Below are 26593 nucleotides of genomic sequence, written 5' to 3' on the forward strand. Positions count from 1 at the left end.
ACCAAGACCAGATGGAGAGCACACATTACACCGGTTTTAAAGGTCTCTGCACGGTCTTCCTGTACGTTTAAGAATTGATTTTAAGGTTATTCTATTGGTTTTTAAATCAATCCACGATTGTGCACCCCAATACATGTCAGACATGCTTTTTAGTTATGTACCCAATAGGTCCCTCAGGTCCTCTGGCACTGGCCTTTTAATTATCCCAAAGCATCGGACCAAGAGGCATTCAGAGGCAGCCTTTAGTTATTATGCCCCCAGCCTCTGGAATAGCCTGCCAGAGAACCTGAGGGGGGCTGAAACTGTGTACATATTAAAAAGACTTTAAAACCAATCCTTTTAGTTTAGCTTTTCCATAGCGTGTTTTTTAGCAGTGGTGTAAAGTACTTAAGTAGAAATAGTACTACTTAAGTCGTTTTTTGTGGTATCTGTACTTTGCTTCATTATTTATATTTTGACAACTTTTACTTCACTACATCCCTAAAGAAAATTGTGTACTTTTTACTCCACACATTTTCCCTGACACCCAAAAGTACTTGTTACATTTTGAATGCTTAGCAGGACAGGAAAATGGTCCAATTCAAGCACTTATCAAAAGAACAACCCTGGTCATCCCTAATGCCTCTGATCTGGCATACTCACTAAACATAAATTATTGGTTTGGAGTGTCCCCTGGCTATCGGTAAATAAATAAAAAACTAAATTGTGCAGTCTGGTTTGCTTACATTGAAATAGTAATTAGAAATAGTTTACTTTTGATAGTTAAGTATATTTTAGCAATTACATTTACATTTAGACAAGTATTATTTTACTGGGTGACTTTCAATAGTCATTTTCTATTAAGAGCTACTTTTACTCAAGTGTGACAATTAGGTACTTTTTCCACCCGTTTTTTAGTCGTTCAGCTGGCAGACAGAGTGAGGTTAGGCTGTGCATGAAGATTAGTCTATTTTTTACATTTGATTTAACTAGGCAAGTTAGTCAAGAACAACTTCTTATTTTCAATGATGGCCTAGGAACAGTGGGTTAACTGCCTTGTTCAGGGGCAGAACAACAGATTTGTACCTTGTCAGCTCAGGGATTCAACACTCTAGTCCAACACTCTAACCACTTGGCTACCTGCCGCCCCAAAAATGAGATCATGGATAAAAACCAGAATATTTGTCAAACAGCAATCACCAGAATATGACCCTCGATGGTTATTGGAAAGGAGCATCAAATTTATAGCGTGCACTTTCAACACCCTGTGAAGTTAATTCATCATCATTTACTTAATATGTATCCTAAAGAACGGCATGGTTTCCCGAGTCATCGTGGGAGGAACACATATCGCGTGACTCCAAGTTTGCTTCGATATGATGGTTATTATATCAGTATTTGCTCATAAAGTCGTTTCCACCGCCATTTCTCGCATAATACATTTTACCGACACAATGTCGAATGAACAAATATGTAACATGGTTTACAATTTACCGAAACTTCCTGTTTCCGTCACAACGATCGTGACATGTTTGTATACGGTATTACTTTTTTTGTTTGTATACGGTATACACGCATGGAAACGTGGTTAGTGAAGCCGATATGTCAGATGTGCTTCACACTGAACTATAAACAGACAACTGGGTAATACATTTGGACTTACTTTTCAGTTTCAGTAAACGCTAACACCGATGTACCGGAAATACACGTGGCAAGCGACGAGCTATTTCCTGGTTGCTGTGTTGACAAACGAAAGAGACAGCCAGATGGATTCATAATTGTACAATTACCCGGAAACTAAACCAGTTTTATCGGTGGTTAGCTATCTTACGCATTGACAGGCACCATAGAAGGTAGTTAGCGAACCAGCCTTGCAGAGGCAATGGACCGGACTAGGCTGCTGTTCGTGTTGTTTGGGGGTTTGTCTGAGTTGTGTTGTCATGTGTCGGCTAACAGAGGGGGATCTCCTTCGTTTTCTGATGAAATCCCATTCAAAATCAACTGGCCCGGGGACGAATTCACCTTGGTGAGTGTTGTGTGTGTGTGTGTTAAATCATGGCTTTTAAAAAGAAAATGATTTATTGACAAACGTTTGTTGTTTTAAATGGTGATAAAGCATGTTAAGCCTACCTAGCTAGGTATTCCTTGTTATGGCTGTTGACATATGATTGTCAATGAAAAGCTGATGATACATAGTCTCTGTCATTGCCTGTTATGACTCCTGTAAAGGGTTGCATCTCCTCAACATTTACAATCTGAGATGATGTAGCCAGTAAACATGCATGCTTTCAGTACAGTATTATTAACTGACCCAAAATATGTCCTTCCATAGCCAACCTCCGGTGCCCTCTACAAAGATGATGACTTTGTCATCATGACAACAACAGAGAAGGAGAAATACAAATGTCTCCTGCCTTCCTTGTCAAATGGAGACGACGTGAGTATAAAGATTAGCTAGATAAAGAATTATGTCTGGCTCCTTTTTCAATTATTGCTTCTCACTTATCCTCCTCTCCTGGTCTCCGTCTCTCTCTCTCTCTCTTGCCGTCTCGCCTCTCCATCTCTCTCTTGCTGTCTCTCCTTTCTCTCTATCTCCCCTATGTCTCTCTTCTCCCTCTAATTCTATCTCTCAGGATGATGTCAAGGAGTACGCTGGTCCCACTCCAGGTGATCTACTGGACCCACTGTTCAAACAGAGCAGCTGCTCCTACAGAGTGAGAACCGCCCAGTTTCACTTTGACTTCTGTCTAAATATAGGCTATCTTGAGTACCACTACAATACTAGCAACACCAATGTCATGGGTTTAACCCCCTTAGGTAGTGTTGCACGGTACACCGGTACAATGGTAATATCACGGTACCAAAAGGTCATGATACTTATGATACCAACATTTTAGCGTACCGTTTCATATGATACTACCAAGTTTTTCGTCTGATTCCTGTTATAAAATGTTTATGAAATCAGTATTGTTCATAAATTCAGTTGAATTTAAGCAACAGCCATTAGTATGCACTGGTCCAATGATATCCACACCATTTCATGTGCATATCACGCGTGGCAGCTGTAATCAACCAGCCTCATCCTCTACCAGCCCTCACTCACCTGCTTCTCTCAGCATCCCCTACCAGCCCTCACTCACCTGCTTCTCTCAGCATCCCCTACCAGCCCTCACTCACCTGCTTCTCTCAGCATCCCCTACCAGCCCTCACTCACCTGCTTCTCTCAGCATCCCCTTCCAGCCCTCACTCACCTGCTTCTCTCAGCATCCCCTACTAGCCCTCACTCACCTGCTTCTCTCAGCATCCCCTACAAGCCCTCACTCACCTGCTTCTCTCAGCATCCCCTACCAGCCCTCACTCACCTGCTTCTCTCAGCATCCCCTACCAGCCCTCACTCACCTGCTTCTCTCAGCATCCCCTACTAGCCCTCCCTCACCTGCTTCTCTCAGCATCCCCTACCAGCCCTCACTCACCTGCTTCTCTCAGCATCCCCTACCAGCCCTCACTCACCTGCTTCTCTCAGCATCCCCTACAAGCCCTCACTCACCTGCTTCTCTCAGCATCCCCTACCAGCCCTCACTCACCTGCTTCTCTCAGCATCCCCTACCAGCCCTCACTCACCTGCTTCTCTCAGCATCCCCTACCAGCCCTCACTCACCTGCTTCTCTCAGCATCCCCTACAAGCCCTCACTCAACTGCTTCTCTCAGCATCCCCTACCAGCCCTCACTCACCTGCTTCTCTCAGCATCCCCTACTAGCCCTCACTCACCTGCTTCTCTCAGCATCCCCTACCAGCCCTCACTCACCTGCTTCTCTCAGCATCCCCTACCAACCCTCACTCACCTGCTTCTCTCAGCATCCCCTACCAGCCCTCACTCACCTGCTTCTCTCAGCATCCCCTACCAGCCCTCACTCACATGCTTCTCTCTGTGTGCGTCTATTCCTCCATCAGTTTTTAAAATATAATTTAGCAGTGATGGCGAGCGGGATTGCAGACCCTGATGAGTCTTCTACAGAGCGAGCAAAGTTGATACATTGTATATTTTCATCGCCTGTTATAAACATGGGCACAGGCCAGTCTGAGGAGACAGCAAGTTCGCTGTCACACAGCCTCTGAGTGCCAGAAAGAGAAAATTGAGCAGAGCTTCACGACAGCCATACTTGCAGCTTTACAGCAGAGAAAACGGCTTGTCTCTAGCCTAAACATTTGAAAATACAGTATATGACCCAATATACCTTTTTTCTTTCTATCGGGATTTGTCCTCATTTGATATAATTTCACAATCCATGTCGCAGGCTGTTTTGAACTAATCCCTGGTCGCTTATTATTGGTTTGATAACAAACAACGTTCAGTCATGTTACCTTGCTAGCTAACAACCCGGTAAATTGACAGTAGGTTTAGGCAAATTCAATTGGCACAGGAACAAAGAAAACGAGTCTGCTACTCATGAGATGTGCTTCAGAGGTAGGATTCACGTAGGACTAATTGAAACCTAAACTATATCATAAATTCAATCTCTTTCTGGTGATCCTTGAAATCTGTTTGGTGCCTAACATTTTAAAAGTTGGTAGCAGTGTGTGTTTGTGGGACTGAGTGTGAGAGAGAGAGAGAGAGGTGTGTGTGTGTGTGTGTGTGTTTTTTATAAGAGGGAGGGAGACAGTGTGTGTGATGAAGGGAGGGAGGTATGTGTCTGTGTTAACTGAAGAGTAAAGGTTTCATGCAGTGTTTTCCCTTACTGCCACAATGACATGCAGATCATTATGCATGTATACTCCTCCCTCCCATTCCTCCAGCCAAATCACAGCTAGGCATTTGAAAATATGAGCAAATCGGCCATTCTATTATACGCTGAACTGTGTGAAGTCAGTGTGTTGTATTGAGTAGAAGTGTGAATTTCAGTGATAGGTTTAGAAAATGGTGGAAAACGTCCGGTGGACGGCGCAAAAAGGATACCAAATCGGTAGTAAAGTTTTGGCATCGTGACAACACTACCCTTAATGTACTCACTGTGCTGTCAGTCACTTTGGATAGGCTAACCACTCTCTTCTGGCATGTGTTGTGGTGTTAATTGTAGATCGAGTCATACTGGACGTATGAGGTGTGTCATGGGAAGCATGTGAGACAATACCATGAAGAGAAGGAGACGGGACAGGTGGGAAATGATTACTTACACCATAATTAAATAGTCTACCATTTAAGTATGTTGCAACACATAGAAAAAAAGCAATCAAGGTGAAATGATTTTTCTCTGTTTTATCTAGCAGATCAAACTTCAGGAGTACGTCTTGGGAAGCATGACCAAGAAGACTGAGTCTTCAACCACTTCAGGAACAGAGACTGCAGAGAAAGTTGAGGAGACGAAACCTAAGTCAGAACCGGAGAAAGAGGTTTGTTGTTTGACAGCGACCCAGCAGTTTGGCTCATATACATTTGAAAAAACACCTGATAAGACTTCTTTGAATCTTTTGTCTTATTTTTGTTTAATTTCTCTTTCTAATCATTGGTCTCTACCTTACTTGCTGTGATCTGGTTAGTTTATCTACCTAAGTTGAATACACAGATTATCTCTGTTGAAAGACACAAATATAAATGTCTTTAGGTTCCCACTAAGAACGTGGAGGGCCAGCTCGCTCCATACTACCCGGTGTTGATGGGCCACGGGACGGCCTGCGTCCTGAAACAGAACACGCCTCGCTCCACCAACGTGCTGTATGTCTGCCACCCCGAAGCAAAGCATGAGATCCTCTCTATTGCTGAGGTCACTACCTGCGAGTACGAAGTAGTGGTGCTGACCCATCTGATCTGTGCACACCCCAAATACAGGTGTGTGTGAGTGTGAGTGAGTGAGTGAGTGAGTGAGTATGAGGTGCACACCCCAAATACAGGTAGCAGCAGATCTACCCAATCAGTTTCCCTTGTTTGATCTATTTCAGAACTAGCATAGCTGATTTAACTCCTTTACAGAATGACATAGTGAATAGTCTCGTAGTTAGTATGAGTTAAGGCAGTGGTATTCAAACTTTTGGGACCCCATGTTTTCCACCAGAATTTCTGGGGAACCGTGTTCGCAATAGTTTCTCGAGACCCCAATATGACAACCTTAAAATCTGTATATTTATTTGCATCAATAAATAACCTCAAATGTAATGAATTTTCTTATAAAAAATTAAAATAAACCAATAAATAATTGTGCTACATTTTTTAAATTTATAATTCTTTATCAAAATGTTAGTATATTGTCCCATGTTTGAGATGTAATGGAGTCATATCTTTATCCCATGGTGTGTTAGGTTCAAGTCGTCCCCAGTGAATGCCATCTTCTGCCAGGCCCTGTCTGGTTCTCCCCTGCAGCCTCACAGTCTCTCTCAGATGAACCGAGAGCAGGAACAGCTACTGAAACCTCCCTTCACTGCTCCTACTGCCCCAGAGATGGAGAGAGAGGTGAGGGGGGAGATGAAACTGGTGGAAGATGGGAAGGGGCAGGGGTAGTGGAAGACTAGTAGGCCACACCATGGTAAAGCGTTTTGCCTTCCTCCCTACTCTACTGAACAAGACTCGGGTTTAGAAGCCAACCACCTCCCCTCCCTTTTTTTCTCCAGGAGGAGAGTATGTCCCCGGTGAGAGAGGAGGCCTTCTCCTCTACCCATAAGCCCCTGGTGGTGGGCGGGCAGACTCATATTACAGTGGGAACCACCCACATCTCCCGCCTGACGGACGAGCAGCTGATCAAAGAGTTCCTGAGTGGCTCCTACTGTCTCCATGGGGTTAGTATGAGGCATGCTGATTGGCTGGCTGTTGAAGAAGACACCTACTCATTGGCTACAGTTCCATATTGGCTACTGCTCATTGGCTGCTGTTTATTCAATTCAATTGAATATAACGTTATTGTTCCCTGATGTATTACATGTATACATACCAAAATACTTTTATCTCCCTCACCAACTTTAAACATCTGCTATCTGAGCAGCTAACCGATCGCTGCAGCTGTACATAGTCCATCGGTAAATAGCCCACCCAATTTACCTACCTCATCCCCATACTGTTTTTATTTATTTACTTTTCTGCTCTTTTGCACACCAGTATCTCTACCTACACATGACCATCTGATCATTTATCACTCCAGTGTTAATCTGCTAAATTGTAATTATCCGCCTACCTCCTCATGCCTTTTGCACACAATGTATATAGACTGTTTTTTTCTTTTTCTACTTTTTCTACTGTGTTATTGACTTGTTTATTGTTTACTCCATGTACTCCATGTTTACTCCAACACACTGTGTTGTTGTCTGTTCACACTGCTATGCTTTATCTTGGCCAGGTCGCAGTTGTAAATGAGAACTTGTTCTCAACTAGCCTACCTGGTTAAATAAAGGTGAAATAAAAAAAAAGGGGAACTGACAGAGGAGGTTAGAAGAGGTGCTCAAGTAACACACACCTCTTCTGTAGCTCATACTGTAGCATCTGTCTGATGTCTGGAATCTGTGTGTTCCAGGGAGTGGGGTGGTGGAAGTATGAGTTCTGCTATGGGAAGCATGTGCATCAGTACCATGAGGTAAGGGTTCTCTATTGTGTATCAAACTTATGGAAACAACGTGTTTGACTCCATTCCATTGATTCCATCCCAGCCCTTACAATGAGCCTGTACTCCTTCACATGGAGTTGATTGTGGCCTGTGGAATGTTGTCCCAGTCCTCTTCAATGGCTGTGCGAAGTTGCTGGATATTGAAGGGAGCTGGAACACTGTCATACACGGCGATCCAGAGCATCCCAAACATGCTCAATGGGTGACATGTCTGGTGGGTATGCAGGCCATGGAAGAACTGGGACATTTTCAGCTTCCAGGAATTGTGTACAGATCCTTGCGACATGGGGCCGTGCATTATCATGCTGAAACATGAGGTGATGACGGCAGATTAATGGTACGACAATGGGCCTCAGGATCTCGTCACGGTATCTGTGCATTCAAATTGCCATCAATAAAATTAAATTGTGTTCGATGTCCGTAGCTCATAACATAACCCCACAACCACCATGGGGCACTCTGTTCACAACGTTGACATCCGCATATTGCTCACCCACACAAATTGCTCGCCCGGTACAGTTGAAACCAGGATTCATCCATGAAGAGCACACTTCTCCAGCATGCCAGTGGTCATCGAAGGTGAGCATTTCCCCACTGAAGTCAGTTATGACACTAAACTGCAGTCAGGTCAAGCCCCTGGTGAGGATGGCGAGCACGCAGATGAGCTTCCCTGAGATGGTTTCTGACAGGTTGTGCAAACCGGGTGGCTGGTCTCACCTGATCCTGCAGGTGAAGAAGCTGGATGTTGAGGTCCTGGACTGGCGTGGTTACACGTGGTCTGTGAGGCCGGTTGGACGCACTGCCAAATTCTTTAAAAAAGTGATGTTGGGGGTGGCTTATGGTGGAGAAATTCATGTTCAATTCTCTGGCAACAGCTCTGGTGGACATTCCTGCAATCAGCATGCCAACTGCACACTTCCTCAAAACTTGACACATCTGTGGCATTTTGTTGTGTGTGACAACTGTACATTTTAGTGTGGCTTTTTACTGTCCCCAACACAAGGTGCACCTGTGTATTGATCATGCTATTTAATCAGCTTCTTGATATGCTACACCTGTCAGGTGGATGGATTATCTTGGCGAAGGAGGAATAATCACTAATAGAGATGTAAACAAATTTGTGCACATTTGAGAGAAATAAGCTTTTTGGGCTTATGGAACATTTCTGGGATCTTTTATTTCAGTTCATGAAACATGGGATTAACACTTGCGTTTTATATTTTTGTTCAGTATAATATAGGATGGTTGGTTGATGTATGTGTTCTCTCCCAGGATAAGGAGCAAGGGAAGAACATGGTGGTAGTGGGCAGTTGGAACACTGAGGAACACCTGGAGTGGGCCCAGAAGAACGTGGCCCGGTCCTACCAGCTCAAAAACGATGGGGTGCAGAAAGTCAAGTATGTCAGCCAGCTCTACAATCAGTTTATTAAAAGATCACACTGATCTGCAGGATGTTGATAATGAATGTACCACTATTTTAGAAATGGGGCATTAGAGGCTGGTGTCTGGGACAAAGGTTAAGCCTACCTCTGGACTAAAAAGCGTGCTCGATGGAGAATACTGATTGAAAGGGCCTTTAAGGGCCAGTAATAGATTTCACCTGTTTCCAGGAAACCTAAACATGTTTAATGAGAAGAACACATTTATGATTGATAATGAGGATTTCATGGTTGTACTTTCTTCTCCCCAGACTGGTGTCTCACTTCTACGGCCACGGGGATGTGTGTGACATGACGGGGAAACCCAGACAGGTCATCGTCAAGCTCAAGTGGGTCATCATTAGTGTTTCCACTCTCTTCCTGAGAGAGGCCTGGTCTAGTATTGACACACTTAAAGCTGCAACGTCATTTTTGGGGACGACCCGACCAAATTCACATAAATCTAAGTTCTAGATCTGTCATTCTCATTGAAAGCGGGATATTTATTCTATATTTCTATGCTTTCCCTTCAAAGTTTTTATTGCGTCTTTTTACTTTCAGCTTTGTACACCAGATTCAAACAGCTGAAAATAAAAGATGTTTGGTTATGGAAAATATATTTCACAGCGGTTTAGATGGTACGATGATTCTCTACACTATGCTTGCTTGTTTTGTCACAAACTGAAATTAGAACTATTAGAATTTTAGCAAACAGGAAATGGCGAAGTGATTGCTGCATAGTGCATCATCAATATTCACTACATGTATATTGTGGACACCTGCTCATCGAACATCTCATTCAAAAGTCATGGGGATTAATATGGAGTTGGAACATTACTGCGGGGACTTGCTTCCATTCAGCCACAAGCATTAGTGAGGTCGGGCACTGATGTTGGGCAATTAGGCATGGCTCGAAGTCGACGTTCCAATTAATCCCAAAGGTGTTCGATGGGTTTGAGGTCAGGGCTCTGTGCAGGTCAGTCAAGTTCTTCCACACTGATCTCGGCAAACCATTTCTGTATAGACCTCGCTTTGTGCACGGGGGCATTGTCATACTGAAACAGGAAAGGGCCTTCCCCAAACTGTTGCCACAACGTTGGAAGCACTGAATCGTCTAGAATGTCATTGTATGCTGTAGTGTTAAGATTTCCTTTCACTGGAAATAAGGGGCCCAAACCATGAAAAACAGGCCCAGACCATTATTCCCCCTCCACCAAACTTTAGTTGGCACTATGCTTTGGGCAGGTAGCGTTCTCCTGGCATCCGCCAAACCCAGATTAGTTCGTCAGACTGCCAGATGGTGAAGCGTCATTCATCACTCCAGAGAACGTATTTCCACTGCTCCAGAGTCCAATGGCTGCAAGCTTTACACCACTCCAGCCGACGCTTGTCATTGCGATCTTAGGCTTGTCCATGACTGCTCGGTCATGGTAACCCATTTCATGAAGTTTCCAACGAACAGTGCTTGTGCTGACGTTGCTCGGTAGTGAGTGTTTTAACCGAGGACAGACCATTTTTTTGTGTTTCAGCTGTCCTGTTCTATGAGCTAGTGTGTCCTACCACTTCTTGGATGAGCTGTTGTTGCTCCTAGACATTTCCATTTCATAATAACAGCACTTACAGTTGACCGGGGCAGCTCTAGCAGGGTAGAAATTTGACGAACTGACTTGTTGGAAAGGTGGCAACCAATGACGGTGCCACAGTGACTCACTGAGCTCTTCAGTAAGGCCATTCTACTGTCAATGTTTGTCTATGGAGATTGCATGGCTGCTTGCTCAATTTCATATCCCGGTTAGCAACGGGTGCGGCTGAAATAGCCAAATACACTAATTTGAAGGGGTGTCCACATACTTTTATATATGACATTTAGCAGACATTTATCCAAAGCAACTTAGTCATGCATTTTACGTAAGGGTGGTCGCGGGAATCAAACCCACTATCATGGCATTGCAAGCACCATGCTCTACCAACTGAGCTACAGAGGACCACTTCCCCATTGGAGTGACATGCGGAGCTTAAAATCTCATCAGATAGAAATGTATGGTGTAGAACAGGGAATCTTGTCAGCTCTACTGATTATATTTCTATCTGCAACGTTCAGAATGTTTCACATCACTGAATACACCGCGAGTCTCTGATTCAAGTCTTTTTCCTCTCCTCTGCCTCAGGTGTAAGGAGTCTGAGTCTCCCCATGCCGTCACTGTGTACATGCTGGAGCCTCAGACCTGTCAGTACGTCCTTGGGGTAAGACTGCATACACACATCACTGTCGCATCGTCTTATGGTTCAACACTTGAACACATTGTTGCATATTTCCAATGTATTCACTACACATGGCAAATAAACTCAACCCTGTTATTTTTTCTCATTCAGGTTGAGTCTCCAGTCATATGCCAGATCCTGGACACAGCTGATGAGAAAGGCCTTCTATCTGTCTCCAGCTAACAGAACAGGAGGCCAGAGAGACGAAGGATGAGCAGAGGGGAATAAGAAGCGCAACAGAAAAGGACATGGATTTAGGTGGCATAAAACGGACAACTGAAGAATGGATGCACCAAGACCCATGGCACTGCTCAGGAGGTTCAGACAGACATGGAGAAAGTGTTGATCCTGGAACGGCCCCTGGAAGCCAGGACCACAGTCCCCTGCTAATGCCCTGGCTTATACCTCCTCTATGGACTGTACCAGACCCATTCTGCTTAAAAAGCCTTATGATAAAAGCATGGAAATCCTATTCTAAATGGGACAGAGACTCACAGAATGTGACCCTGCTCACTCCACAAGGCAGTGGATCTATGGCCTGGACTTCATATCTTCCTTGTATGCTTCATCTTTGGCACATTAGTTCTAGTGTCTTTTCTGGCCATATGCCAGGACAGAGAACCACCAATCATTCAGAACCTCATCAGGAGAACCAGTTTCCATGTTGTAGTTGGTTTTATTGTCAACATTCTAAATTATCGTAATTTATTTCAGATTGATTTGATGCTTGTCCGTGACACTTTGGTTTTGTAGATATCTTTGAGCAAGGTCAGTTTGAATTTTAAAATGTGCAGACAAACTAACTGTGGGTATAATAAGATTGGGGTTCTGGTGTCATGGTTGGGATCAATTCCATTTCAATTCAGTCGATTCAGGAAGTAAACTGAAATTCCAAATGCTGCAGTATTTCCTCATTCAAAAGCAATAATTTAAATTGGGATTTGAATTTGCCAGTTTACTTCCTGAATTGACCCCGACCATGGTTGTTATGTTACAGGGTGAGTGAGAGTAACTTAACTTGATGTGCTGTGAATTCAAATCCCCCGATGTAATTGACAAGTTCTGATGAACATTTGTTATGTACTGAATCAGATGTTTCCTGTGAATTTCTAAATCTGGTGTGTTCTATGGTTAAAATGAGGGAAAAAAATAAATAGTTAAATAAAAATATAACAAAAATGAGAAAATGATTGTCTGGGAGAGCTAGCCACAATATAATAAAGCTCTTGTTTAACTAGCATTCAGTTTGAACCATTATACACTTAGTAAAAAGGCGAACTGAACAGAATTCTGTTTGACCACAGACTTAGTTAGACAACTCATCTTTGTATCTGTCCCATTATGGTCGTCTGAGCATGGGCAGCGCCATTGAAGTGGTCCAAGTAGAGCGCTCTATGGATAGACACATGCACTGTGCATAGCTGTCAAATGACAAACGCTTGAGATGCAGGTTGATTAGCTGACCACCAGAGGGCTCTGATATTTTCCTTCAAAAAGGTGCTGTTCACCTTTATGGATCTTCAACAAAAAAATCTTGAGGAATTTATATGATTATTTACGTTATACAATGTAATATAACGTCTGTACATAGAACACTATAAAATGAAGAATTTCTAATATACTGTATATTCTTTGGCAGTATTTAGCATTGAGAGACATTAGATGATATAAAAACTGTTATAAGACATTATTTAGGTTTATACTGTACATGTTTATAGAAAGTTATAAGTAAAGTTCTTCAAAACAAATAATCCCATTGGTGTGGGTCGCTAAGGTAATTTACCTGACAAGAAAATCAAATGCCATCCCATTCTCCCTCTCCCCCCTCTCGTTCTCTCACCCCCCTCCCTCTCCTCCCTCTCTCTCTCCCCCCCTCTCTTTTTCTTACCCCCCCCTCCCCCCCCTCTCGTTCTCTCACCCCACCCCTCCCTCCCTCTCCCACCTGTGCGTTCTAGCGTCTGAGCGATCATCAGGTAACAGACAGACACCACTGCCACGCAGAAGTCCACCAGGTAGACATAATAGAACCACCCTGGCACCCCCGTTAGGCCGAAGTGAGGCAGGCAAGGTTCCTCCTTTGTGGGGAAGGTGAGCAGGGAAGCTATGATGAAGCTGGAGGTCCAGAGGAGGGTGGTGAGAGACAGAGTACAGGGGAGCGAGGCCATGCCGTTGGGCTGCTGGTCCAGGACCATATGGAGCCTTCGGAGGGCAATCACAGCTAGCGTTTCCAGAGACATGATGAAGGCTGGGCCAGTCAGGTTGAAGGTGACACACCGCCCCCTGTAACAAAAAGTATACTCTTAAGACTTTTGCAAACTTTCAAGAATCAGACCTGGGTTCAAAAACTTGTACAAATCATTTCAAAGGGTGTGTTCGAGCAGTAAGGCTAACGAAGCCGTCTGTAGACGAAAGTCGGCAAGTGAAGTTAGCAGAGTTGCATCTGTGAGAGCCGAAAGTCAGACAGTGAAGTAGTTTTCCAACAGCAAGGCTCAGATCAATACGGCTGCTATTATTTAGAAAAGTTGTTCTTTATAAATATAGGTAATAAAAACTTTTCTATACCCCATATCACACAATCATAAACTGAAAACATAGCATGTGTTCAATTAATTGGTTAGATAGCGGCCTCAAATATCACTAATTTGTGTCCCCTGTAGCTTTAGACTCACAGCAAAGTTGGTTCCTCTTTCAGTCACTTCTTTGGTCACATTAGCATGGGTCAACCAAAAATACCCTAATGATTGGTTGACAAATAGTGCCTCCCACAAAGCAGGTGATGGCTGTATGGTGCTTGCTACCCAGCCACATCGCTACGGCCAAACTGATGTTTCTTCTCCACAATGAGACTGGATTTGCCTCCCTACCCGCTTTCTAAAATGCGAACATATTCTGACCATTCTGATTGGTCCCAAAAACCGATGGGTTGGGCCAGAGCCAGCTAACATAATGAAGTTAGCAACTTTGATACTGATTGGTTGGATTTGTTAGAGATGATCCAATTACTGAAGAATTTGTTTTGTGCAATGACAGTCAGCGATTAGACCAAATTGATTTGCTCGATTCACCTGGAGGGCTAGATGGGCAGAGTTTGCAGTTTTGGGACTTTTCTATTTCCTAAGCTAGGCAAGCTCAAACAGGCAGACCACAGAACCAAATAGATCCAAAGCAAAACTGGGGACAGACAGGGCCCAGGGTCTTAGCTGAAGCAAGAGAGAAGAATGAAGCAAAGAACAGAAAGAAGTAAATACAATCTACTCACCTGAGTACAGAAAGAGCCATCACTCAACATATACTCATATCATATATCATACTCATATATCAGGATGGTAAGTTGGTGGTTGAAGATATCCCTCTAGTGGTGTGGGGGCTGTGCTTTGGCAAAGTGGGTGGGGTTATATCCTTCCTGTTTGGCCCTGTCCGGGGGTGTCCTCGGATGGGGCCACAGTGTCTCCTGACCCCTCCTGTCTCAGCCTCCAGTATTTATGCTGCAGTAGTTTATGTGTCGGGGGGCTGGGGTCAGTTTGTTATATCTGGAGTACTTCTCCTGTCCTATTCGGTGTCCTGTGTGAATCTAAGTGTGCGTTCTCTAATTCTCTCCTCTCTTTCTTTCTCTCTCTCGGAGGACCTGAGCCCTAGGACCATGCCCCAGGACTACCTGACATGATGACTCCTTGCTGTCCCCAGTCCACCTGGCCATGCTGCTGTTCCAGTTTCAACTGACCTGAGCCCTAGGACCATGCCCCAGGACTACCTGACATGATGACTCCTTGCTGTCCCCAGTCCACCTGGCCATGCTGCTGCTCCAGTTTCAACTTCCACCTGACTGTGCTGCTGCTCCAGTTTCAACTGTTCTGCCTTATTATTATTTGACCATGCTGGTCATTTATGAATATTTGAACATCTTGGCCATGTTCTGTTATAATCTCCACCCGGCACAGCCAGAAGAGGACTGGCCACCCCACATAGCCTGGTTCCTCTCTAGGTTTCTTCCTAGGTATTGGCCTTTCTAGGGAGTTTTTCCTAGCCACCGTGCTTCTACACCTGCATTGCTTGCTGTTTGGGGTTTTAGGCTGGGTTTCTGTACAGCACTTTGAGATATCAGCTGATGTACGAAGGGCTATATAAATAAATTTGATTTGATTTGATTTGATTTGATATCACAGAACGATAAGTTCAGGATCATGAAGTGGAAGTTGGTGTGGAACTTGCGGAAGGCCTGGTTGAAGAGGTGGAACACCACCAGGTTGCCATAGGAAACCAGACAGAAGATAAAGATGAGGAGCAGGGAGCAGCTCAGTTTAGCCTTGTGGATCAGGGCCCAACCAATGGAGGAAGAGGAGAGGAACCTAAAAGGAGGCAGATGACAAGGAGGAAGAGGTGAAGGAGGAGGAGAATAAGGAGTAAGAGAAGAAGATTTTAGATATACTTTCCTTACATTCCACAGAAATTTATATTTTGCTTTTCAACCCACTCACACACACTCACTCACAGACACACGCGCATGCATGCATGCACACACACAAGCACACACCCCTTACAGAAAAAACACATGATTTCACATGTTAAATCATGTGAAAACATGTTTTCCGAACACTTCACGTGATCAGGTTCTTTTTTTAAAAGTCTTTTTTAGTTATTTAAAGCTTTGAATGGGTCGATTGGGTTTTGGAGGTGTGCGGTGACAGCAATTGCGCAGGGTTGGTGTGGCTTGTGGTAGTGGGGCCCAATGTGATATCTTTCATGGGGCCCAATGTGGTAGGCACCCATGCCTACCACATTTGCATGTATCCGTTTGTTCGTCTGAATGCTCTGTGATGTAAAAGCATTTCAATGTCAAGAGAGTAAATGGGTCATCATGGTCATTTAATTACATATGATGAAAACCAATACAATAGCCTACTGAAGGTTTCCTCTCTCCGTTCCTGCCTAATCCCAGCTACAGGCATTACAAAGGAAAAATGATTCCTTCACAGGTGATGATCAGAAGCAATAAGACCATATAGCCTATTTATTCTGAATGCAACCTAATATTGCGGGTTACTTGAAAAAGCGCATCTAGAAAAATGATAGACTTGATGTGTAGGCTAGAAAAAACAAAATGCGAAAATGTACATCGTTGATATATAACCCGTACATTTTCATATTTGGAATTGGAAATTTACCGCCCGCCTCCATAATAACCACACACATTTTTATTCACACTATATCATAAAAAAATTATGTTTTTTTTAATTTTCTTGTTAATGTGATCCCCCCAAAATATCCTGGAGAAGACGGCGGCGCGCTGTACATCGACAAGAAGTGGGAGATGAGTGTGTGAAGTCATGGGAGACGTGCGGCGCGTGATACCACCTCGGGATGTCCACCTCTCTAGCTCGAACGTCTCACTCTAATGGACAAATCGACATTTACTGGGGGGTAGGGTGGTGTCCTAAAAACCGCCCTGTGTTTATAAACGTGAATATGGACTTAGCCAATTAGCATGCTTTTGTGGCACTGACCACCACGAACAAGCGCACTCTCCCTGCCCACCCCCCCTGCTTGTTCCATTAGTCCTACACTATGATTATAGCCAGCTGCAGACAATGATCAACTAGGGGGGAAATCAGATTAAAAATGTTGATGTTATATTTTTAAGTATATCAAATATATGCAACACATTTTCCACCAACAGGTTTCTGTGCCAATGCAACACACAACCAATAAACAAACCATACCAACTTCAGGCACTTCAACATTATGGTTTGCGTTTTCAACACCACAATAAATAGACAACGTCAATCTGAACAAACAGAAAATACACCACTCCCTACCTTGTAGGACTACCCCGTATGGAATCCTGGGCTTGACAATCTCCACATCATTAAACTTGTTGGTGTTTTGTAACAGATGTCTCTTTATAGTTATCAAATGGCCGCTGCAAAGTTTGCAATTGATTTTATTTGTCAGTTAAAAAATATATACATACAGTACAAATATGAGTGACTGGGATTGTACAATAAAGTCGAACATACTATATATCCATTGTTGTCCCTACTTTTTACATAAATACATATACAATTGCATAGATACAGACATAGATACAGACACTTTACAGAGTTAATGTGAAATTAATATGGTTGATTTTTAAGGTTAGGGAGAAGTGCAGTGAATAGTGACACTTTTTAGGATGTCAATATAAATTAATGTATTTATGGTTGTTCGTAATTTTGTCTTGCCTTTTCATCATTATATGTGTTATTGTTTTTACCATCACGGACCACTTTGGAAACAAGCGTTTTAATGAATACTTTCAAGTGATTTCCTCTGGGTCCATGTTTTACATTTTGTTGTATATGCCTGTTACCCAAAATCAATTCAATTCAATAGACAAAAATAGTTTTTACTGTTCACACACTAGCAATCTTTTGACATTCTTTTAAAACGTGGTTATGGTTGCTATTGTTTTGAGTTGCTGTGGTAGTTTGTTCCACTCAACAGTACCAATATATGTTCTTACCAGGTAAGACTCATATTTCGAACAGTGAGTCTCTGGCATTATGCTGGTGGACATCTAACAAATGAAAAATAGTTGGATAGATATCTGGGGGCTGAGTCCGTGATAATTCTGTGGACCAGACCTAAATTAATACTACTCTTTTTCCCCCACAGATAGCCAGCCTAGCATAAAATGTTCTACCTCCAGATTAGTATGAAGGGGGAGTTTCAGTGCACTTGTTACAAGTTTGTTCTGGCTTACTCTTTTAGATGTTTGTGGCTGCTGGTGAACCATAATCTACAAGCATAATCAAAGTAACACTGGACTAGGGCACTTGCCAGAGTCTTTAGGGTGTCTATAGCTAGGTTCCCATCCAACTGGTAAAAAATAAATAAAAAATCTGCATAGCGTTTCCATCAAATTGACTTGTTGAGGATAAAAGTCTGTGGTCAAATACGTAGTCTAGGTCAACATAACATTCGCGGTTAAATTCCCATGTACTGAATAAAAAATACAAGTTAAATGGGTTTCCATCGCATTTTCAAATCTAGGCCTACTGATGGTTCTGTCACTAAAAATGTTGATTAGGTATAGTGAATGTGCCCACTCTGGTATTGGCACATGTGGTCTAGCAAACAGCTCGCAGATACAGCGCAGGTATAGCCTACATGAGATTTTTATTTGTCAAACGGCAGCCAAGCAACGATCATCATGTCCCCAGAATAAGACCCTCAATATTTATTGAAAGGAGCATCAAGTTCATCACTGTGCACTTTCACCACCATATGAAGTTAAACATGTATTTAATCTAGCCTAATAAACTGCACGTTGTGACATAACAAGTGTACAGATAAATATTTAAGCAGTTAGATTAAACAACTCCACTGTAAAATACATGTTTTTAAATTAAACGTATGGAAACAGGTGAATTAACACTCAGTTAGGGGCTCAAGCAAGCTAAAACCCACATGGTAGCAAAAACTAACTAGTAGAAATTGTTAACAAGTTAGAAATTATTTAAACACTTCGCTGTAGGCTACTATTTACTAGTTAACAAAAAATAATGTGTCATATAAAATATATTCACCCACCCAGTATTGTAATCAAAACTTACCAGAAAGCATGTAGTCCTTGGCTCAGACAGTTTAGTGGTGTGGGCTCAATAGCATCTCATTAGTGTGCAAGATCTTGAGAATCAGCTGTACATGTGATGGAAGAGTGTATTGTGCATAAAGAGGGTTGCAATTCCATTGAATTGGGGGTAGTTTAACCAAAATATGCCACAATACCTTGAATTGCCTTGTGTATCCCACAAAAAGGTTCCCTTTAAACTAACTTTTTTGATGAATTTATCTAAATTCTCGGGCTTACTGTTATGGAAAAATTCTGGAAATGTACCGACCCTTTGCAACCCTAATGTCAAGCCATTTTGAGGATGCTGAAATCATATTTTGGACACACGGGCGCATGCCTACAGGAGACCTTTGAAGTAGTCTAATCAGATTAAAACATCGTGACTGGTTGTGTTTATGCCACATATAAAAGTTACATTTTAAAAGTGAAATGACAAATATTTAGGCTATATTGAAGCACTAGGTAAAGAATAAAGAATAGGCTGCTCAGATTGGAAAAGAGGCAGAGTGCACATGAAGCTTTCCTGAATAACTGGGCCAGCCAGGAGCATGTGTGGCCACCCTATTATAGGACGATTTGGGAGAATGAAGATCTGCAACAGATTGCACATATCAGTTCCAGAAGTGAAAATACAGCCAGACTAGCCTGCTACTGTCCTGTTCTAAACCTTAAACTGTCGAGTCGACCCACAACTGATTCAAATGGAGTGAAACATTCTAATCATAGGGCTTTTGAGCCATTATTTACATTAATTGCAGCTTCAAGTACAAGTTTGTCCTCACTTGAAAACAATACAATTGTTCATTGCATTGTGGTGTTAGTCTAGGTAGGATAATTGTATTGTCACTTAAGATCAATAGGGGAGCTTTTTGAGCTACGCGTCTCATGTCTCCACTTCATGAGCAATGAGCCTGGCCTCTCCACTGCCTATCAGCTATTTGTATTTGTTATTGTGGATTCAAATAGACAATTGGTGCAGCTTTGAATGTTTTTATGTGTGGTATGATTGTCAGATCTGCAAAAGGCTAACTAGCAAACGATCCACCTACCACTAATGTCACGATGAATGGTGGATAGAGGGCCTGGATGAACAGACTATTTTGACCTGTGGTATTGTAAAGGTTAGCACGCGGGAAAAGCGTAGTGCATAAGGGAAGTACCACCTTGATATAGAGGTGCATTCAAGCAAATTAGGACATATGTCAAAGGATGGAAGAAATTATATAGGAAAACATGCAAAATGATGAATGTAAACCAGGGAAAAACGCACTACCCTCCCCTGTACCCAATAAAAACAAAACACTCCCCTATTTTGGAACCCCCCCCCCCCCTCCCCTATTTTAGACCGTGATGTAAAATAAAAAGGACCCTCTCAACATGGTACACTTAAACCAGTCAAAGTGCTACTTTATATTGCACTGCATATCCAAGACATGTCTACTTGATATGAATGTATGGGCACTGTACCATATTTTCTAATGTCAATTGCTGCTCTATTCATGAGGATGCATATGGCCCCAGCTGTGACTAACTTCAATATGAGTCATCTCAAAACCAACTGGCACAGACACACACTAGAAATGTGTTACAAGCAACCCATTTATTTATTTTCTTCATTAAATATAAGCAAACAGTACATCTAAAATAAAAATAAATCAATGCAGTTTTGGCACTACACTATACATGAGTGAAGTACTAAACTGAACCGATGCTTCAATGAGACTAGCTTTTCAAGTCTTCATGGATAAACAAAATATTGAACAAAAAATAACTCACTAGGATTTTTTAAAAAGAATGGAGAATAATATTGTATTGTAGAGTAGAGGAAGGGGTGTGATGCTAAGGTGGTGGACAGAAGGTTTGGTTATTCCTCGGGCCTGTTTCCCGGACACTGATTTAGCCTAGTCCTGGACTTTGGCTTTTTTGTCCCGGAAAAGCCTCATTTCAATGGAGACTCTCCAATTATCTGTGTCAAGGAATTACCAGTCCCTTGGGGTTCTGAGAGGTGTTTAGACACATGCCATGACGATAAAACTGTGCTCATCAGCTCAACACAGCACACACATACAGACTTGGGGATGAACACACACAATCACTCCATCTATACCATTGACAATGAGAGAGCAGGATGAAATCAAAAGCTCTGTCACTAAAAAGCTGAACAACCCATTTACTCACAAACCAAAATCTTTAATTACTAGAAACTCTAAGAATAATAATATCAGCACTTCAAAAAACAATAAATAAATAAATACATGTTTGTGCATTTATGTTATATACATATGCTATATACACATTATAAAATATGCACATATCATATATAGATTAAACAATGTACACAAACGTCATGTACGTAAATGTGTGTGGCAGGTTCAAATCTAATTCCCAAATGGCACCCTATTCCCTATATAGTGCACTACATTTGACCAGAGCCCTATGGGCCATAGTCAAAAGTAGTGCACTAAACAAATAGGCTACCATTTGGGATACATTCTCAACCTAATCTAAACGCATACAGACTGTGGCTAAGAACACGTCACTATAGGAGAACTGGGACAGTACGGTTTCTACCCTCTACTGGGATAATACAGTTAGTTGGCTCAGAGTTGATAACATTGAGGGGATTTTGTGCTGAGAGCAATAGTACGGAGGGGACAGGGAATTGCTCTGGTGCAGGGCGTAGCGTGCACTCCTCCACAAGTAGTGGTGCATTAGTGGAGGAAGGCACACTACACCTTGGACCAGAGGTAGGGTATCATCAAGCATTTCACATAAACACACGCAAGCAAATAAAGAAAATAAAAATTTAAGAAAAACTGTACAGTAGTATTACAAACCGCAGGACAATCATCCCTGCTATGGTTTATCCTTAAATATTAAGTATAGTAAAAATGTAAATCAGCGCTAAATACACAACCTTTATTCCATCCATTCAACCATTACGCATTCGTGTTCCCCCCGTCCCTCCCTTTTAGGGTCCTCAGGGTACATCGTAAAAAAAACACAGAAAAAAGCCCCCCCCCCCCCCCCCCCCCCACACACACACAAAAAACAAGCGGTCCTTAATGGACAAGTCCCAGGTAGTTCCTCCCTGTTTTTCATTCTATTGTCTTCCGTTTGATGCCTAATGAATACGACCCAGATGTTGTCCATTGGTCTGGCCAGAGTGCAGGGTCCTGGATGTGAGGGTTTGGTCTACCCTCATGCAGGCTGGTGTGTTCTGTTCTGGGCCTGTATTCACACAGTGTCTCAGAGTAGAGGTGCTGATCGAGAATCAGGTCACCCTGTCCATATAATGGTATTCAATATGATCTGAAAGGCAAAACTGATCCTAGATCAGCAATCCTACTCTAAACCGCTTTTTGAATACGGGCCTGTTCTGTTCAGTCTGAGACCTTCCCAGTCTAATGCCAGAGTGAGGAATTGTCAAAAGGCTCAGAGGGCATCGAGGATAACGTTCCTCCATTAAGAAAACATACAAATCTCCTGAAAGTTGCACCAGGACCCTAAAGAGAGACAGAATGGATAGCGGGATTAATGCTTGGCTCTAAAGAGACAGAATGCATAGCACAACTAATGCTTGGCCATAAATAGAGAGAATGGATACTGAGATTATTGCTTGGGCCTCGAGACAGAATGGATAGGGGGATTAATGCTTGGCCCTAAAGAGAGACAGAATGGATAGTGGGATTAATGCTTGGCCCTAAAGAGAGACAGAATGGATAGTGGGATTAATGCTTGGTACCTTGTATTGTTTATAATGTCATTTGTTTTGGGTGTGTGGGTGCTACTGTTAGCTGCTGTGTGTGTACCAGGTATCTAGGCGTAATAGCAGGGAGAGACCAGCAGGTCGGTCAGAACCAGCAGCTGGTCGTCAGTGAACTGCTGTTTATGCTCCTGCCAGTTGTCATGATGAGTCCGTCTAAAGTTCGACAGGGTCTTCTTCACCGTCATCTGCAGGAGTAGACACAAGACGCATTCAGAAACAAGATGCCCGGGAATGGGGAGAGACACACGTGTGTTTGGGGTACCCCTCATCTCTATAGGCTGTGTGTCGTTGAGGTGTGTGTGTTTGTGTGAGAGAGCAGTGTGTGTGTGTGTGTTGTTTCTTCCTCTCTCTGTGTGTGTGTGTGTGTATGTGTGTGTATATGTATGTGTTAGTCCTCCTCACCTCAATGGGCTGTGTGTCATTGAGGTGGGCACTGAGGTCCATCAGTAGTTGGGGCATCCAGGTGGGAACATCGTAGGGGCTGGACAGGATACAGGCACTCAGACCTAACACTCCAGCATGACGCCGCACCAGATCTACACACACAGGGAGGAAAAGACTATAAAGGAGCTTTGAAAAGCTGAGGTATAACAGGTTTAGTAAGGTCAAGGAAACTACAATCTAGAAGACCATCTAACTCAACTGTGTTCCAGGTAAGGCAATGGACCGTTGCACGTTGACCAGGGTCCTCAGGAACACAAGGGGTGCACGTTCTGGCTTTCCCCCTAGCACTACACAGCTGATTCAAATAATCAACTATTCATCAAGCTTTGATCATTTTAATCAGATGTGTAGTGTTAAGGCAAAATCAAAGACATGTACCTCCTGGGGTCCCGAGGACCCGAGTTTGGGAAACGCTGATGTAGACAGTGGTTTTTCCAATATCCACACTAGAAAGAGCACTTAGAATGAAGCTTGGCATTGGCCATTCTAGTGTAGATATTGAACTGAGCCAGTATGCTTGTAGCACTACCAGGAACAGTATGCATTCTAAGTAAAGCATTGGAAAGTTGTGTTAGTAGCTACCTCCGGAGGGGATGGTGTCCACCACGGAGCCCAGCTCCCTCTTCCGCTTCTTGGGCAGGCGGGTCTTGCAGAGGGCCTCGAAGTGGCTCTGCATGGGGCCCTCTATGGACAGGAAGTTACACTGCAGGAAACCGCTCAGCGTGGTAGCAGCCATCTCCCTCACCTGGGGGACAGAGGGAGAACAGAGGTAGAGAAGGAAAGGGGGAAAGAGTTCATTATTTACACAATTTGACAGAGTGTGTGTCCATATACAGTTGAAGTCAGAAGTTTACATACACCTTAGCCAAATACATTTAAACTTAAAATTCCTGACATTTAATCCTAGTAAAAATGTCCTGTCTCTGGTCAGTCAGGATCACCACTTTATTTTAAGAATGTGAAATGTCCGAGTAATAGTAGAGAGAATGATTTATTTCAGCTTTTATTTATTTCATCACATTCCCAGTGGGTCAGAAGTTTACATACACTCAATTAGACTTTGGTAGCATTGCCTTTAAATTGTTTAACTTGGGTCAAACATTTCAGGTAGCCTTCAACAAGCTTCCCACAATAAGTTGGGTGAATTTTGGCCCATTCCTCCTGACAGAGCTGGTGTAACTGAGTCGCACACACCTTTTCAGTTCTGCACACACATTTTCTATATGATTAAGGTCAGGGCTTTGTGATGGCCACTCCAATACCTTGACTTTGTTGTCCTTAAGCCATTTTGCCACAACTTTGGAAGTATGCTTGGGGTCATTGTCCATTTGGAAGACCCATTTGCGACCAATCTTTAACTTCCTGACTGATGTCTTGAGATGTTGCTTCCATCCTCATGATGCTATCTAATTTGTGAAGTGCACCAAGCCCTCTTGCAGCAAAGCACCCCCACAACATGATGCTGCCACCCCCGTGTTTCACGGTTGGGATGGTGTTCTTTGGCTTGCAAGCCTACCCCTTTTTCTTCCAAACATAACGATGGTCATTATGGCCAAACAGTTCTATTTTTGTTTCATCAGACCAGAGGACATTTCTCCAAAAAGTATGATCTTTGTCCCCATGTGCAGTTGCAAACCGTAGTCTGGCATTTTAATGGCAGTTTTGGAGCAGTGGCTTCTTCCTTGCTGAGCGGCCTTTCAGGTTATGTCGATATAGGACTCGTTTTACTGTGGATATAGATACCTTTGTACCTGTTTCTTCCAGCATCTTCACAAGGTCATTTGCTGTTGTTCTGGGATTGATTTGCACTTTTCGTATCAAAGTACGTTCATCTCTAGGAGACAGAACACTCGTTCTCGTTCCTGAGCGGTATGACGGCTGCGTGGTCCCATATACTTGCATACTATTATTTGTACAGATGAACATGGTACCTTCAGGCATTTGGAAATTGCCCCCAAGGATGAACCCGACTTGTGGAGGTCAACAAAAAAATTCGGAGGTCTTGGCTGATTTCTTTTGATTTTTCCATGATGTCAAGCAAAGAGGCACTGAGTTTGAAGGTAGGCCTTGAAATAGGTCCACAGGTACACCTCCAATTGACTCACATGATGTCAATTAGCCTATCAGAAGCTTCTAAAGCCATGGCATCATTTTCTGGAATTTTCCAAGCTGTTTAAAGGCACAGTCAACTTAGTGTATGTAAACGTCTGACCCACTGGAATTGTGATACAGTGAATTATAAGTGAAATAATCTGTCTGTTAACAATTGTTGGGAAAATGACTTATGTCATGCACAAAGTAGATGTCCTGACCGACTTGCCAAAACTATAAGTTTGTTAGCAAGAAATTTGTGGAGTGGTTGAAAAACAAGTTTTAATGACTCCAACCTAAGTGTATGTAAACTTCCGACTTCAACTGTACGGAGCTGGGTGGCGCAGTCTGTACTGACTACCTCGGCTCAACTAAGAAGCTCTATCCAAATTCTCCTCCTCGCTGCTGCCTCAAAATGCATTGGAGAAGGTCCAAGGTCACTCTCCAATGAATTTTGAGGCGGCGGCAAGGAGGAGAATTTGGATAGAGCTTCTTAGTTGAGCTGAGGTAGTCAGTACAGACTGCGCCACCCAGCTCCGTACAGTTGAACAACACTGTTGGCAAGGAGATGGCAAGCGAGGAATCACAGGACTAATTTAGATGGAGCTAGAGAGAGAAAAGAGGAGAAAACAGAACAGGGAGGCTGGAGTTCATTGAGTGATTCAGGCTCACCATTGAGCGCACAAAGGCTCAGGACTGTTTTGTAGCTAGGCTGGGGAAGAGGTCAGAGGCTGTGTACTGTACGGTGGGAAAGAGGAGGTCAGAGGCTGTGTACTGTACGGTGGGTTGGGGAAGAGGAGGTTAGAGGCTGTGTACTGTACGGTGGGCTGGGGAAGAGGTCAGAGGCTGTGTACTGTACGGTGGGAAAGAGGAGGTCAGAGGCTGTGTGCTGTACGGTGGGTTGGGGAAGAGGTTAGAGGCTGTGTACTGTACGGTGGGCTGGGGAAGAGGAGGTCAGAGGCTGTGTACTGTACGGTGGGCTGGGGAAGAGGAGGTTAGAGCCTGTGTACCTTACGGTGGGCTGGGAAAGAGGTTAGAGGCTGTGTACTGTACGGTGGGCTGGCGAAGAGGTCAGAGGCTGTGTACTGTACTGTGGGCTGGGGAAGAGGAGGTTTGAGGCTGTGTACTGTACGGTGGGGGATAGGAGGTTTGAGGCTGTGTACTGTACGGTGGGCTGGGGAAGAGGAGGTTAGAGGCTGTGCACTGTACGGTGGGCTGGGGAAGAGGAGGTTAGAGGCTGTGCACTGTACGGTGGGCTGGGGAAGAGGAGGTTAGAGGCTGTGTACTGTACGGTGGGGGATAGGAGGTTTGAGGCTGTGTACTGTACGGTGGGCTGGGGAAGAGGTTAGAGGCTGTGTACTGTACGGTGGGTTGGGGAAGAGGAAGTCAGAGGCTGTGTGCTGTACGGTGGGCTGGCGAAGAGGAGGTTAGAGG

The 26593-nt window shown here is 43.4% G+C and overlaps 2 protein-coding genes across 4 annotated transcripts in view; one reads left to right on the forward strand and one right to left on the reverse strand.

Annotated features, from left to right (window-relative positions):
- The first annotated feature begins 1558 nt into the window (after positions 1–1558).
- Positions 1559–12483, forward strand: LOC109870259 (endoplasmic reticulum lectin 1). 2 transcript variants are annotated; one of them, XM_020460686.2, is made up of 13 exons: positions 1559–2005; positions 2312–2416; positions 2613–2693; positions 5056–5133; positions 5246–5368; positions 5581–5804; positions 6272–6422; positions 6581–6745; positions 7474–7533; positions 8836–8960; positions 9254–9331; positions 11150–11225; positions 11355–12483. In XM_020460686.2, the coding sequence occupies exons 1-13, from the start codon at positions 1862–1864 to the stop codon at positions 11424–11426; spliced, it is 1482 nt and encodes a 493-aa protein (XP_020316275.1). In that variant the 5' UTR covers positions 1559–1861; the 3' UTR covers positions 11427–12483. The 2 variants fall into 2 exon arrangements, with proteins under 2 accessions (XP_020316275.1, XP_020316273.1); XM_020460684.2 differs by having other exon boundaries at positions 1561–2005; positions 5243–5368.
- A 7953-nt stretch (positions 12484–20436) lies between these two features.
- LOC109870031 (proteasome activator complex subunit 4B-like) overlaps positions 20437–26593 on the reverse strand; it is a 77988-nt gene continuing 71831 nt past the window's right edge. For both annotated transcript variants that reach the window (XM_031804755.1, XM_031804754.1), the window contains 4 exons: positions 23651–23813; positions 23027–23160; positions 22668–22809; positions 20437–22361 (listed from right to left, as the gene is read on the reverse strand). In XM_031804755.1, the coding sequence (XP_031660615.1) occupies positions 22675–22809; positions 23027–23160; positions 23651–23813 (432 nt within the window). In that variant the 3' untranslated portion in view covers positions 20437–22361; positions 22668–22674. The remainder of the gene's footprint in view (positions 22362–22667; positions 22810–23026; positions 23161–23650; positions 23814–26593) is intronic.

This window comes from Oncorhynchus kisutch, linkage group LG25 (assembly GCF_002021735.2).
Source record: "Oncorhynchus kisutch isolate 150728-3 linkage group LG25, Okis_V2, whole genome shotgun sequence".
Classification (NCBI taxonomy): Eukaryota; Metazoa; Chordata; class Actinopteri; order Salmoniformes; family Salmonidae; genus Oncorhynchus; species Oncorhynchus kisutch.

Excerpts from the sequence above, each read along its gene's own strand:
- LOC109870259 (XM_020460684.2), top strand. The coding sequence starts at position 1,862 with ATGGACCGGACTAGGCTGCTGTTCGTGTTGTTTGGGGGTTTGTCTGAG. Across the intron at positions 5,805-6,271 it reads TGTGCACACCCCAAATACAG|GTTCAAGTCGTCCCCAGTGA; the intron begins GTGTGTGTGAGT and ends ATGGTGTGTTAG. Across the intron at positions 8,961-9,253 it reads GATGGGGTGCAGAAAGTCAA|ACTGGTGTCTCACTTCTACG; the intron begins GTATGTCAGCCA and ends TCTTCTCCCCAG.